The sequence below is a fragment of the Gopherus flavomarginatus genome, chromosome 7 (genome assembly GCF_025201925.1).
Source record: "Gopherus flavomarginatus isolate rGopFla2 chromosome 7, rGopFla2.mat.asm, whole genome shotgun sequence".
NCBI classification, from domain to species: domain Eukaryota; kingdom Metazoa; phylum Chordata; order Testudines; family Testudinidae; genus Gopherus; species Gopherus flavomarginatus.
Genome location: NC_066623.1, coordinates 38203288 through 38216618, shown reverse-complemented (window position 1 = coordinate 38216618; position 13331 = coordinate 38203288). Strand labels below are relative to the sequence as shown.

The 13331-nt window shown below is 42.7% G+C and overlaps 1 protein-coding gene and 1 pseudogene across 1 annotated transcript; both read right to left on the bottom strand.

Annotated features, from left to right (window-relative positions):
- Nucleotides 1-29: 29 nt before the first annotated feature.
- LOC127055778 (protocadherin beta-16-like) lies at nucleotides 30-9355 on the bottom strand. The gene is made up of 2 exons (XM_050963130.1): nucleotides 6809-9355; nucleotides 30-77 (listed from the first exon to the last, which is right to left on the bottom strand). Exons 1-2 carry the CDS (start codon nucleotides 9281-9283, stop codon nucleotides 30-32), a joined length of 2523 nt encoding a protein of 840 aa, XP_050819087.1. The 5' UTR covers nucleotides 9284-9355.
- LOC127055375 (protocadherin beta-16-like) overlaps nucleotides 9319-13331 on the bottom strand; it is a 27222-nt pseudogene continuing 23209 nt past the window's right edge.

Sequence of the window (13331 nt, the reverse complement as noted above, 5' to 3'; positions counted from 1 at the left end):
TCCACTGTGTGTCGACTGAGTCCAATAAGCTACATTTTCAGCACCGTCTTTGCTAATATCGCCACCTTGTGGTTCAGCTAAATAAGACATCCTATGTTTACATTTTAAATTTACTGTGTGCAGCTATTAACAGCACAACAAAGTTTTCTCTATTAAATACAAATTGTGAGTTATAACATTTCACAGTGAAAACCTCTTTTCCTTAGAGTTTTTTTTCAAGGTCAGGCTTGACAAAGCCCTTACTGGGATGATTTAGTTGGGAATTGGTCCTGCTTTGAGCAGCGGGTTGGACTAGATGACCTCCTGAGGTCCCTTCCAACCCTGATATTCTATGATTCTATGAAATGTTAAAGCAGATTATTACCAATTAGAGGAGAAAGAGAGTTGCAATATAATATAATAGCTAACTGAATTGTGATCCTATAACACCAGTTTCTTTTCTCACATGCCAATACTTTTATTCTTCACAGTTAAATAAGTAAACAAGTTACTACAAGTCTGTCACATGTCCCATCGCTTCTCTTTCGTCTACAAAGGTACAATATTTTCGGAATCCCTAAATCTATTATTACAGTGTCCTAGAGTAAATCTAGGATTGACCCAGTGATTAAGCATGCTTCATATAGGTAATTGTGGAGAAAGGATCTCCTCCTGGCAGCTACACAATTATTCGACAAAATGGGTTTTCATTAGCAATTGGAGAAGAAAACGTATCTTTCTCCTGATTTTTGTGTCTTATATATTTTATGGCAATACAAGCCATAACAGAAACAAGAAAAATTAAATTGAAGCCACAGAGAAGTAACGTATATATTTAATATCCCATCACATTCCTCTTCCGTAGTTATGTCACTGGATTGCATATGGGCAATCCTCCACTAGCAGTATAATTAGCATTGCAGTAGCGGACTGGGGAGGTGCCCATTGTCTTTAATAATATTTAGGTTTTGCGTAAAGGACTCACTCTCCATAAATGGGATCGTGGTTTCTCTTCCGCATTTTCGAGTCCGACAGTGAATAAATCTGCATCAGCGGCCTTCAGCAGTTGGTAGGAAAGCCAAGAATTCTGACCAGAATCTCAATCTAGAGCCACCAATTTACCTTCCTCGCTCTGTGAACCACGTCATTAAATGGGGGAGGTGCTGTTCTGAAGAAGGTATAAAATTACTTGAACAATTACTTGCTGCCTGTAAAAATCCTATTGATGCCATCAGCTGCCACTACATCACTAGATCAGAGGGGAGACAGTAAGACTTGGACTTTTCAGCTTGGAAAAGAGACTAATGGGGGGGGATATGACTGAGGTCTATAATATCATGACAGTTGTGTGGAGAAGCCGAATAAGGAGGTGTTATTTAGTGCTTCTCATACCACAAGAAATGCAGGCACCAAATGAAATTAATAGGCAGCAGGTTTAAAAGAAGCAAAAGGAAGTATTTCTTCAAATTCTTCACACAACACATAGTCAACCGGTGGAACTCTTTGCCAGAGGATGTTGTGAGGCCAAGACGAGAACACTGTAAAAAAAAAACCTAAATAAATTCATGGAGGACAGGTCCACCAATGGCTATTAGCTAGGATGAGCATGGATGGTGTCCCCAAGCTCTGTTTGCCAGAAGCTGGGAATGAGTGAGGGGGACGGATCATTGAATGATTACCTGCTCTGTTCATTCCCTCTGGAGCACCGGCACTGCCCACTGATGGAAGACAGGATACTGAGCTTGATGGACCTTTGGTCTGATGCAGTATGGCCTTTCTTATGTATGCATATAATAGGGTTTTTTCATTTCTGTATTGACTGCTATGGATTCATAGACTCCAGAAGCTGTAAATGATGTTCATTTTCTAGAATAGCAGTAAACATTGCCTCTTCCTTCTATAAGTACCCCCCTCATCAAAACCGCGGCCACTGCTGCCTGCTCATATTGCAAAGGGTTTGACTGTAGGGATTTTTAAAGGTTTATATTAAACATGGTTTATGTGAGAAATGATTTATTGATTTATTGTTAATTAATACGTTAGAACTTAAGGTTTATGTTAGAAGTAAAATTGGAATGATTTATTGATTTATTGTTAAGTGATACTTTATAACTTAAGGTTTATGTTAGAAGTAAATTTGTAATGATTTATTGTTAGGAATAGCTGTGTCTGTGTGAAGCCAAAGAGATACTTTGTATAAAACTTGTTAAATGTCAATAGTCTCTAAGTGCCTGTTCCCTAAGTGAAACTTTGTAGCTAAATTGGTCAATTGACTCTGTAAACTGCTAGATTGGTCAATTGACTCAGAGCGCAAGCCGTCAATTGACTCTGTAAACTGCTAGATTGGGTAATTGACTCAGCCCACAAGCCGTCAATTGACCCTATGCCTCAGGCAAAACTGTATAATTACTACAAATAGAGACCTCCACCTCTGTAAATTCATTTTTATCTAAAGCTAAAAAGTGTATTTGAATGAGTGCCTAGTTTAACACCCCAAAAGATAAAGAGTGTATGTGAATGAGTGCCTAGTTTAAATGATGAATGAATGGTTAGGGAGTTACCAGCCTGAAAAATTCAGTGTCGGCCGAAGGTGTCAAGTGGAATCAACCAGATGACCCCCGGAGGGCGAACTGGAATCCACTCCAAGCACCTACAGAATGGAGCCAGCCACCTGCTGATTGATCGAGCAACAGCAGAATGAACAGAATGGAGCCAGCCACCTGCTGATTGATCAAGCAACAGCAGAATGAAACAACTCCCATAAACTAACATAGGGAAAAATCCCTATAAAACTGGACTCTAAAGACTGAGGACTTTGAGTCTATGGTTCTGCTGCCAGCCTCCAGGAGCATCTGGTGCACCTGACCCGGACTCGGCTCCACTCTTGTGTACAGGGTACCTGGCCAGTATTCTGTCACAAGCAACTTTAGGCGGGTAACTATAATATCTATATAGAACCTGTATGAATGATTGTGTGAATGGATATGTATATATATATATATAAGTAATCATAGGAATAAGTAGCCAAACAACATTGTTTGCTGTTATCTTTTATTTTATTATGGTATTGACAATAAATGTGGCATCTTTGCCTTGTCCCCTTTAATAAGATCCTGCTCGTTTTTACTAGTCTAATATAATTGGTACAACATGACGGACAAATAAGGTGAAGTTTACAATTTCCTTAGATCAGTGTTTACCCCAGGAACTGAAGGGCAGGAGGGGGAAATCACATTTACAGGGGGAATAAGGCCTTCCAGGAGGGCAAATGTATGCTGTATAGACTCACAATAAAAACTGGAAAATGTTTCACAACCATTTTATTAGATTTTACTCATGGTTTAAAATCATACAAATTAAAGTTGGCTCCTCAAGCTTACTGTGAAGCCTTACATATCTACATCCTTCCTGGTTTCTTGTAATTTTGCACAGCTCTGTTAATTTTCTGTTTTTGAATGTGGTGAGAGTTCTTCACTTTTTCAATGACTGAGTCTTTCACTACTGCACCACATGCTTCTAGTCAGTCAGTTGAGTTCCTTGTGAAAGATAGTGAGCATCTGCCGGTCTTGTTTGGATCCAGTGTCCACTTCAGGATTAACAAGTGACAATGCACTTAACATTGGCCTCCACTTTGTAGCATGTGGTATCTCTTGCTTAAATAGAAAGCATGATGCGACAGCTCTGTTTGTTCATATAAACTGTGTTGTACTCTCCAGCATACTTAACAGCCTCATTAAGTACTTCTAAAATTGGTTTTGACAGTGACTGGCTTATAAAACTTTCTGCATGTCCATGCAGTCCAGAGGCTTGGTGTTTTGTAGCATTTTCACATAGTTTGGTGAGCATTGGCTTTGCTGACTGGTCTCACACACCATGCTGCTACACTTTCACTACATAAATCCATGGTACATCCACATCTTGAATACTGGATGCAGCTCTGGCTGCCCCCATCTCAAAAAAGATATATTGGAATTGGAAAAGGTACAAAGAAGGGCAACCAAAATGACTAGGGTAAGGAACAGATTCTATATGAGGATAGATTTAAAAGACTGGGATTTTTAAGGTTAGAGAAGAGATGCCTAAGAGGGGCTATAATAGAGGTCTGTAAAATCATGACTGGTGTGGAGAAAGTGAATAAGGAAATGTTATTTAGTCTTTCATATAATACAAGTACGAGGGATCATGCAATGAAATTAATAGGCAGCAGGTTTAAAACACAAGGAAGTACTTCACACAACACAGTGTCAACCTGTGGAACTTTTTGCCAGGGGATGTTGTGAAGGCCAAAATTAGAACAGGGTTAAAAAACAAAAGATAAAACCTAGATAAGTTCAAGGAGGATAGGTCCACCAATAGCTGTTAGCCAGGATGGGAAGGGATGCAATACCATGTTCTGCGTGTCCTTACCCTCTGTTTGCCAGAAGCTGGGAGTGGGAGACAGGAGATGAATCACTCAATGATTTCCAGTTCTGTTCATTTGCTCTGAAGCACCTGGCATTGACCACAGTTGGAAGACAGGATACTGGGCAAGATGGACCATTGGTCCAACACAGTATGGCTGTTTTTATGTTCTTATGTAAAAAATAATGTATAATAATAAAAATATTTAGTACAGAAACTCCCCAAGATAAGGATCTCTCGAGATAGCAACAATGTGAGATAACAATATTGTAAAATAATACATTTTAAAAATCTTGGCCTAGGTGAAATGTGTAAGTTTCCCAGTCAGAAACCTAGCATTCTGGAGCAAAGTTACTAAAACAAACAAATGTTCTTTTAAGGTGCATCTCCTTTCTCCCTCCACTGAATCCCACTCATAGTTGTTGTCCTTGGTCACTGGAGACCCAGAGTTCAGAGGTGCTTTTGCATGAATTCACCTCCCATTCTGGGTGGTATGGGAGAGAAGGCACCTTGCTCATTCCTAGGGTTGCCAGATAGTAAGTGTGAAAAACTGGGACAGGGGGTGGGGAGTAATAGGCGCCTATATAAGACAAAGCCCCAAATATCAGGACTGACCCTATAAAATCGGGACATCTGGTCACTCTACTCATTCCTTCAGCCACTCACCACTCATTCAGGTCACTCACTATGGTAACTGTTGTGCATTGTGCCACCATTCAGTTCACTGATCTGTTGCTGATGGCCCTGCGCTGTTACCTTCTACTGCCACCTTGCACTGTGACCTCTGCAAATCGGTCTCCTGAGATTCCACTCAGCTCTCAGTGATTTCATCTCTCAGTAAGGGAACCTCACTGCTAGTACAGGCTGAGATGTCTGTTCCAGGGAAACACTCTCCCACAGCAGGTTTGAGCACTTAGACCTGATTATCAGTGATTTCAGCTCTAGTGGTCACTTAAAAACACACACACACACACACACACACACACGACTCTCCATGTAGCCTAAAAACCTCTATCTTTAAACAGGGGAAGGGGCAGGTCAAATAATGCCGTGACTCTTAGGCACAGCCCACACCATCAAACAAAACCCCTGTCCCCTCCCTTTCTCTCTCCACTGAGATCTGGCATCCACACTCTCTGCTTAGCGAATGCAGTTCAGTTGAGGGTGTGACCAGTGCTTAATTTGTAATGAAAGATGCATCAGGGCTCAAGCAAGTTTTTTAGTTGCATAACTGATGTGGCAAATCCATAGGTCCCAGAATTATGAACTGCCAAGACTACATGTGCTGGGGCTCAGCCCTGGCACAAATTAAGCACTCAGGTCACCCTCCTCAGGACAGGTTAAATACACTTGTGCTGTCCATTACTCATACAATAAAGATAACATTTCATTAGCCCCACATTCATTAAAAGTGATTTCTAACCCAACACCAGTCAAATCTGTTCACTTTGGCAACACAGCCTGTCTGCAGGATACCGAGACAGAAGAGGTGTGTTCATATAAATACAGTATGGCCCTGATGTTTTCCCCTCTCCACAGCCTGGCTCATCACTAGCTGTCAGAGAACTCATTCAGACCTTACTTACAAATTATAACTTCAAATTATTAGGTTTGTCAACATCACTGAAACAAAGGTACAAAATCTGTCATAAAAAACAATAGGTGTGTGAGGAAGTTGGTCTTTCTTCATACTTTTCAAACCTTTTATGCTTTTTCATGTACAAGTATTTTAGCATCTGCGTTATCTGCTTTTAAAGTGTGTATTGGTTCTATTCAAATTTCCAGCCAAGGACTACATTGGCAACACCACATGTAAATAATGACCACTGCGGAGGGGGATGATGGGGAAATTCGGCGGAGGAGTTGGGAAATCCCTCCCTTAGAGACTTCTGTTTAACTTTAAAATTTCCCTAATCTCTGTCATTTCACCTTCATGCAGTAACCCTACAACTCGCACCTTATATAGATTACCTCCGAAAATACTACTGAAGAAGCAAGGGCAAGTTCAGATTCTCTGTAAAATTTCAGATTCCATAGAGCCCCCTGCAGAACACACTACCTAGGTCACATAATTCTGCTACTATTGAGTTCTTGATAAATAGATGTACAATTTCTTTTTAAATTTTCCTTTGTCAACCTTCAATCTTTCTTTGCAGAGCTCAGCGAGTGTGCACAGAGACCAATAGCACATTTTGATGATTGGCCTTTTAGCGACAAAAAGAATATAACATATAAAAAGGAATTAAGTACAAATATCTTAGCCTGAACATCATACAATTGGAAAAAAATGAATCAACTACAGAAAAGGCTCCCTAAGAAAAAAACATCTCTAGACATTTATGGAAATAATAAAAGTAATTTTCAGAGCAGTAGAAACAAATATACTCAAGCAAGGTATTGAAGCAAATGGAGTGAAATAAGCACTCACCTCCCTCACCCATTCTTTCTCCTTTTGCTGAGAGTTAATCTGAGAGTCAAAAATGGACCCTCCTGCAACGCTGGGGTCAGCGGGTAGAGATGGTACCAGCGGCCGGAGAAATTTAAATTCGCTGGTACCAGACCCAGTTGTCAAGCAAACCTCATAACAATAAGATTGAGGCAGAGTCCCAGTGCCGCTCGTCTCCGCAGGATTTGTGGGGAACTGGCGGTCCCTATAAAAGTTCCTGGACGATGGAACATACTGCTCTCGGCATTGCCTTGTCTTGTATAGCCGGATGGCGATAACTGTTACCACAGAAATTAGGAAAAGGAATGAAATGAAAGATAAAGAAATGACTAGATACAGGGTTAATGTGTCCTGCTGCTCCTCCTCTTGTGGTACATCCAGTAACTGCATGTAGGCGTCTGAAAACCCATCCACCAGAAGCACATTAAGCGTCGAGGTGGTGGATCTGGCCGGCTCCCCATTGTCTTTAACCAGGACGATAAGTTTCTGTTTCACAGAGTCCGGGCTCGTTATAGGCCTGCTGGTTTTTACTTCCCCGGTTTGGAGCCCCACAGCGAAGAGACTTGGGTCTGTGGCCTTGAGCAGCTGGTAGGAAAGCCAAGAATTCTGACCGGAATCTCCATCCACAGCCACCACCTTCGTCACCAGGTAACCCGCCTCCGCCGATCTGGGAACCAGGTCATTAGCGGGGGAGCTGCTGTTCTGCAGAGGGTATAAAATGAAGGGGGCGTTGTCATTTTCGTCAATTATCACAACTCGGACAATGACTTCAGAGCTCAGTGGCGGGAACCCGCCATCTGCAGCTCTCACTGTAACCTGGAAATCCCTCCTTTGCTCATAATCCAGAGACTGCAGCGCGTACACGTTCCCGTTCTCGGAGTTTATGGAGATGGAGGAGGAGAAGGGGAGGTCACTGATGTTGCCAGGCAATGCCGAATACGTCACTTTGGCATTCTGCTCTGTGTCTAGGTCAGCAGCACGGACAGTTCCAATCAACAGGCCAGGGGGGTTGTTCTCCTTCAGGTACATGACGTATGAACTTTCATTAAATACAGGGGGGTTGTCATTAATATCCGATAGCTGAACTCGGATGACCCTAACGGAGGTGAGCCTCGGAGTGCCCCGGTCTGTGGCTGTGATGGTTATGTTATACTCAGGCACTTTCTCTCGGTCCAGGGGCTTTTGTGTAACAAGCTCGTAATAATCCTTCAGAGTCGATTTTAAAGCAAATGGGACATTGTCCTGAATGGAGCAGAGCGTTCTGCCATTGTCCCCGGAGTCTCGGTCGCTCACACTGAACAGGGCCACCACTGTCTCAGGGGACGAGTCCTCGGGTATGGTGCTGGTGAGGGATGTCAGCGTCACTTCTGGGTCGTTGTCATTCATGTCCTTGATTTGCATCAGGACTTTGCAGTGCGCAGATAAACCCCCGCCATCCGTGGCTTGGATGTTCATCTCATAATTGCTTCTTTCTTCATAGTCAATTATACCCAAAACAGTAATTTCTCCAGATAACTGATTTAATTTGAATAGCTTGAGCACTTTGTCAGGCACTTGCCCGAATGAATAGGTGATTTCTGCATTTGAACCTTGATCCAAATCACTGGCTTCAACCTTAGTGACCAAAGTACCTTTAGGACTATTTTCCATTAACTGCACCTTGTACACCGACTGACTAAACTGTGGGAAGTTATCGTTGCTGTCCAACACATTAACGCGTATTCGGGCTGTGCCTGTTCTCTGTGGCAGGCCCCCATCGGCAGCTGTGAGAATCAGCATCAACTGCGCCTGCTCCTCCCGATCTAATTGTTTCTCTAGCACCAACTCCGCGTATTTAGTGCCGTCAGTGTCCAGGGTTTGTACATCCAGACGGAAATGCTCATTGGGGTTTATTACGTAGCTCTGGATGCCATTTGTTCCTATATCTGAATCTTGGGCTCCTTCCAAAGGGAAGCGGGTGTTTATGGGGATCTGTTCAGGTATTTTAAAAACGAATTCATTTTTAGAGAAATTAGGGGAATTGTCATTTACATCTTCGATCTGTACCTCTATTCGGTACAGCTGCAGTGGATTTTCCAACACAATTTCGAATTGCAGCACACAGGGATCTCTCTGTCCGCACAGATCCTCGCGGTCTATTTTCTTCTTTATTATCACATCCCCGGAGCTTGTGTTCAGCTCACAATATTGCTTGCTGCTTTTAGAAACCAGCCGGGCACTGCGACCAGACAATTTCCCTACATCCAGTTTCAAATCCTTTGCAATATTAGCAACTGGGGACCCGCTTTTCTTCTCTTCGGGTACAGAATAACGTATTGTCTCACACGCCCCCAAGGACACACACAGACATAGAAAGAAAGACAGAACTTGCCTTTTCCTGGAGCGTTTCTCCATTCCGCCAGCCATTCCCGGGTCAGATCTGAAACACAGGCCTCTCTGCAAAGCTGCTGCAGCCATTCATATGTTGTGCTAGATAGAAAATGATTTGTCCTTCAATGTTGACTAGATTTGTAATTGTTCCAGCCGCCCTTTCCCTGTAATCCTTTGTCACTCGTTCCCGGTGCAGAGCCGTTGTTGTCTGGATTCAGATGCAGCTTCCACTGAGGGCTGCTGGATCTGAAAAGCAACATTTTCAGCACCGTCTTTGGTAATATCGCCACTTCGTGGCTCAACTAAAATAAGACATCCATCGTTTTGCAGTGTAAATTTATTGCGTGTAGTTACTCTCTGCATGCCAGAGATTTCTCTTTTAAGTACAATTTGTTATTATAATATTTCAGTTAGAAAAATCTTAACCCAGGTTATTTCCCATTATACGAGAGAGAATTATAAATTAATAGAGAAATAAAATTGATTCTGTTACTTCCACATCCTTTCTTCTCTAACTTCCCAGAACGTTTATTCTCCACAGGTAAATACCATAAAACACCTCGATGCAATTATCTTATGTGTCCCGTTGCTTCTGTTTCTTCCGCGAAGTTAGCGATTTCTTGGGTACCCACCGAAGTCCCTTCTTTATTTGGGTCCTTAACAGGAAAACTAGGAAACTGAGGCCTGATAAACCTGAACTCACTGTTGATCAACCATCAGATAGGTAGTTCTGGTGAAGCCAATTTCAATCTAAGTATATATTTATATTTAATATGCCAAGCGGCTCCTCTTACGTACCTACACATGTATATGCGCATCTGAAAACCCATCCACTAGCAGTATATTTAGTGTAGCAGCACTGGATTAGGACAGGTGTCCATTGTTTAGACAACAAATACTTTTTGTTTAACGTGATCTCTGTCCGTAATTGGTCTGTCGGTCTTTACTTCTCCGACGGTGATCCGGGTCTGTGATCTTCATCAGGCCACTGGAAAGCCAAAAATTCTGACCAGAATCAATGTCGCCACCTTAGCCACAATGTAATTCGCCTCCGTTGCTCTCAGAACCAGAGTGGAGGTGCTGTTCTGCAGACGGTATAAAATGCACAGGGCTTTGTCATTTTTATCAATTGTAACAACTCAGATGACGACTCCAGCTCCTCATGGACTTCAGAGCTGTCACCTGCCACTCTCCCTGCAACCTGGCAATCTCTTACCTTTTTACCTCTTCTCCAGGGTTCTGAGAACATACATATTACTGTTTTCAAAATTTATGGAGATATAAGGCAGACTCTGCACTAAGGAATATTTCATTTTGGCCTTCCGCTTTGAATCTAAATCAACAGCATTTACATTGCCAATCAGTACAGCTGGGACTACGTTTTCCTTCAAGTATATAGTGTAGGATGTGTGGTTAAATTCTACAGAATTGACATTAAATGCCCAATATCTGCGCGGAGACAATGTGCTCCGATACGTGAGTGGTTAGGCTGGGCGTCCCTGAGTCCATAACAGACATGGTTGTATTTATAGTCAGATGTTCTCTCCCGATCCAAAGCCGTTGCGGTCAGCAGCTCATCGTAATTATTGAAAGCAGGACCTAGAGCAAAATTCCCCTTGTCCATGGAATCAGTGTCTCTGACACTGACAGGGCCACCACTGTCCTTGGGGGCAGGGCCGCCTTTAGGAAGTGCGGGGCCCAATTCAAAGAGTTTCAATGGGGCCCCAACAGGGATGACCAAAAAAAAAATAGCACTTAAAAAAACCCACCTTTCATTTCTTCCATGTATTATTTACTTTCCATGACTATATACACATAACAAAATTATATATTACATACATTACATCATATATTATAAATATCAAGTTAATTAAGAGGAACTTTATTGTACACCTCACCTATATGTTTTTAAAACTTTATCTTCCTCGCTTTTTGTTTGACAAAATCTTTCAGTATATTGTCTAACTCTACAGGGCTGGTGCAAGGATATTTTGCGCCCTAGGCGAAAATTCCATCTTGCGGCCCCCCCCCCATCACATACATTATACACAATACACGGTCACAGAGTAACATGTTATAATTTAGAATTTATGTTTCTGTGCTTTAAGTTTTGCAAATTTAGAAACAAGTTCCTCCAAGTCAATGCTGTGAGCAATGTCATGTTCTATTGACAAGGTAGATAGCCCAACAAGTCTTTGTTGCAACATTGATGTTCGCATATATGTTTTTATCATCTTGAGCTTCGAGAAGCTTTGCTCACCACTGGCCACAGAAACTGGGAGAGTCAAGAGGATGCGAAGAGCAATAACTGTGTTAGGGACACTATCTGTCAGCTTATTTTCCCATATGAAGTTCAGTACATCTTGCAGTGATGAACTCCTTTGGACTTGTCTTGCAATAGCTTGCAATTCACTGCACAAGTCAAAGGCATCAATATCCTTGGATTCACCATGTTGCAAAGCTTTCTCCAGATTCAAGCAATGTTCCATAATTTGCTTTGGTGTTTTATTTTGCAAACTGTAAACATCATATATGAAGCCAAATACTGAACTAATTTGCTGCATCAATGTGAATCTTTCTTCAACCAAATGTATTGCTGTGTCAATGACTGCAAAGTAAAAGTTCACTTTGAATTTTTCTTTCGGATCATAAATAGGTTTGTCATCTGCTTCATATGTGAACTGCTTCCTCTTCTTTCTTATACGGATTGGATCTGGTTCAAAAAGTGGCGGTACATCCAACTCCTCCGCAAGTTCACCTGCATCTACCAATGTTTTCTCAAAGGCTGCGTCACTTCTGTGGCCCACAAGAAACTTCTTGGTTTCTCCAAGTTGATTAATGGCATCACATATATCAAATTCTTTTGCCTGAAGTTGTTTGCTAGTTATGTTGATCTCAAACAATATGGCATACCACAAAACAAGAGAAACAAGAAACTTGAAACTAGAAATGGCTTTTGTAAGAGCCTTTGCATCAACTCGTGATGTATTGCCAGATGATCCTGTCAGAGTATTGTCTTCATAGATGTCTACCAGAGCATCACAGATGTCACCAATGAAAGCAGGATGGAGAAGCTCCCCCCGCAGAAGACCTAAGACATGATGGCTGGATACATAAACAGACACCTGTCCCTCACAGGCACTACCTCATAACATGCCAATTTTGCTCAGGACAGAATATCATAGAGGAATACTATGCATTCAGTAGCCAAGCAACAGCATGACAACTAACCTAACCAGTCCATCCAACTTTTTTGACTGCTTCTTGGGCACTGGTGAGGGGTAGCGGTGCCACTCTGAGCCCGGTGATGGGTGCACTACAAATCTACAAACTGAGGCAAGGTGCTGGGCCTAGAGTCCTGCTGAGACTGCTGTCCTGCACCAAGTGGAGCACAGCCTCCATGAGGAGAGAACTCAAACAAATATCACGCTCCTTCTGCATGATTCCCCCAAGCACTTCTTCAGGCAGCTGCTATGGGGGTCACTCACAGACTTAGGCCTGCCTGTTGCAGGCAAAACACAGCAGCAGGGCTTAAAACTCAGACAGGGCTGCCCAGAAGACTCAGGGGGCCCTGGGCAAAGCAAAATCGGGGGCCCCTTCCATAAAACATTTGCAATACTATAGTAACATGTATTAGGAAATGTAAAAAATAACTAGTGAAATACATTCAAAAATTAATTTGTAATAATTTGAAAATAAACTAAATACATTATTTAAAAACATTAAAAGCTGTAATGGTATGTATATATTTGCAATTACATAATGGGCAGTTGCTGGGTGATTGTGATAGTTGGTACCAACGGGCTGTCGTTGCCTGGGGGTGGTGCTGTTGTTGCCCACAGCTGGGTGGGGAGCTGGGCTCTGGGTTCAGGGGTGCCCAGCTCACAGGGGCTGGGCTCAGGGATGTGGGGAGATAGGGTTAGGGGGGTGTCCAGCTCAGAGGGACTGGGCTCAGAGCTGGGGGTCAGGGCTGTTGGGGGGATGGGGTCAGGGGGTTTCCAGCTCAGAGGGACTGGGCTCGGAGCTGGGGGTCAGGGCTGTGGGGGGGATGGGGTCGAGGGGGTTTCCAGCTCAGAGGGACTGGGCTCGGAGCTGGGGGTCAGGGCTGTGGGGGGGATGGGGTCGAGGGGGTTTC

What these genes read in the sequence shown, in the direction of transcription:
- LOC127055778 (XM_050963130.1), bottom strand. Translation starts at nt 9,283, where the DNA reads ATGGCTGCAGCAGCTTTGCAGAGAGGCCTGTGTTTCAGATCTGACCCG. An exon ending in AGAAAGAATGGGTGAGGGAG is followed by an intron (nt 78 to 6,808) that starts GTGAGTGCTTAT and finishes TGTCTTATTTAG; the next exon opens with CTGAACCACAAGGTGGCGAT.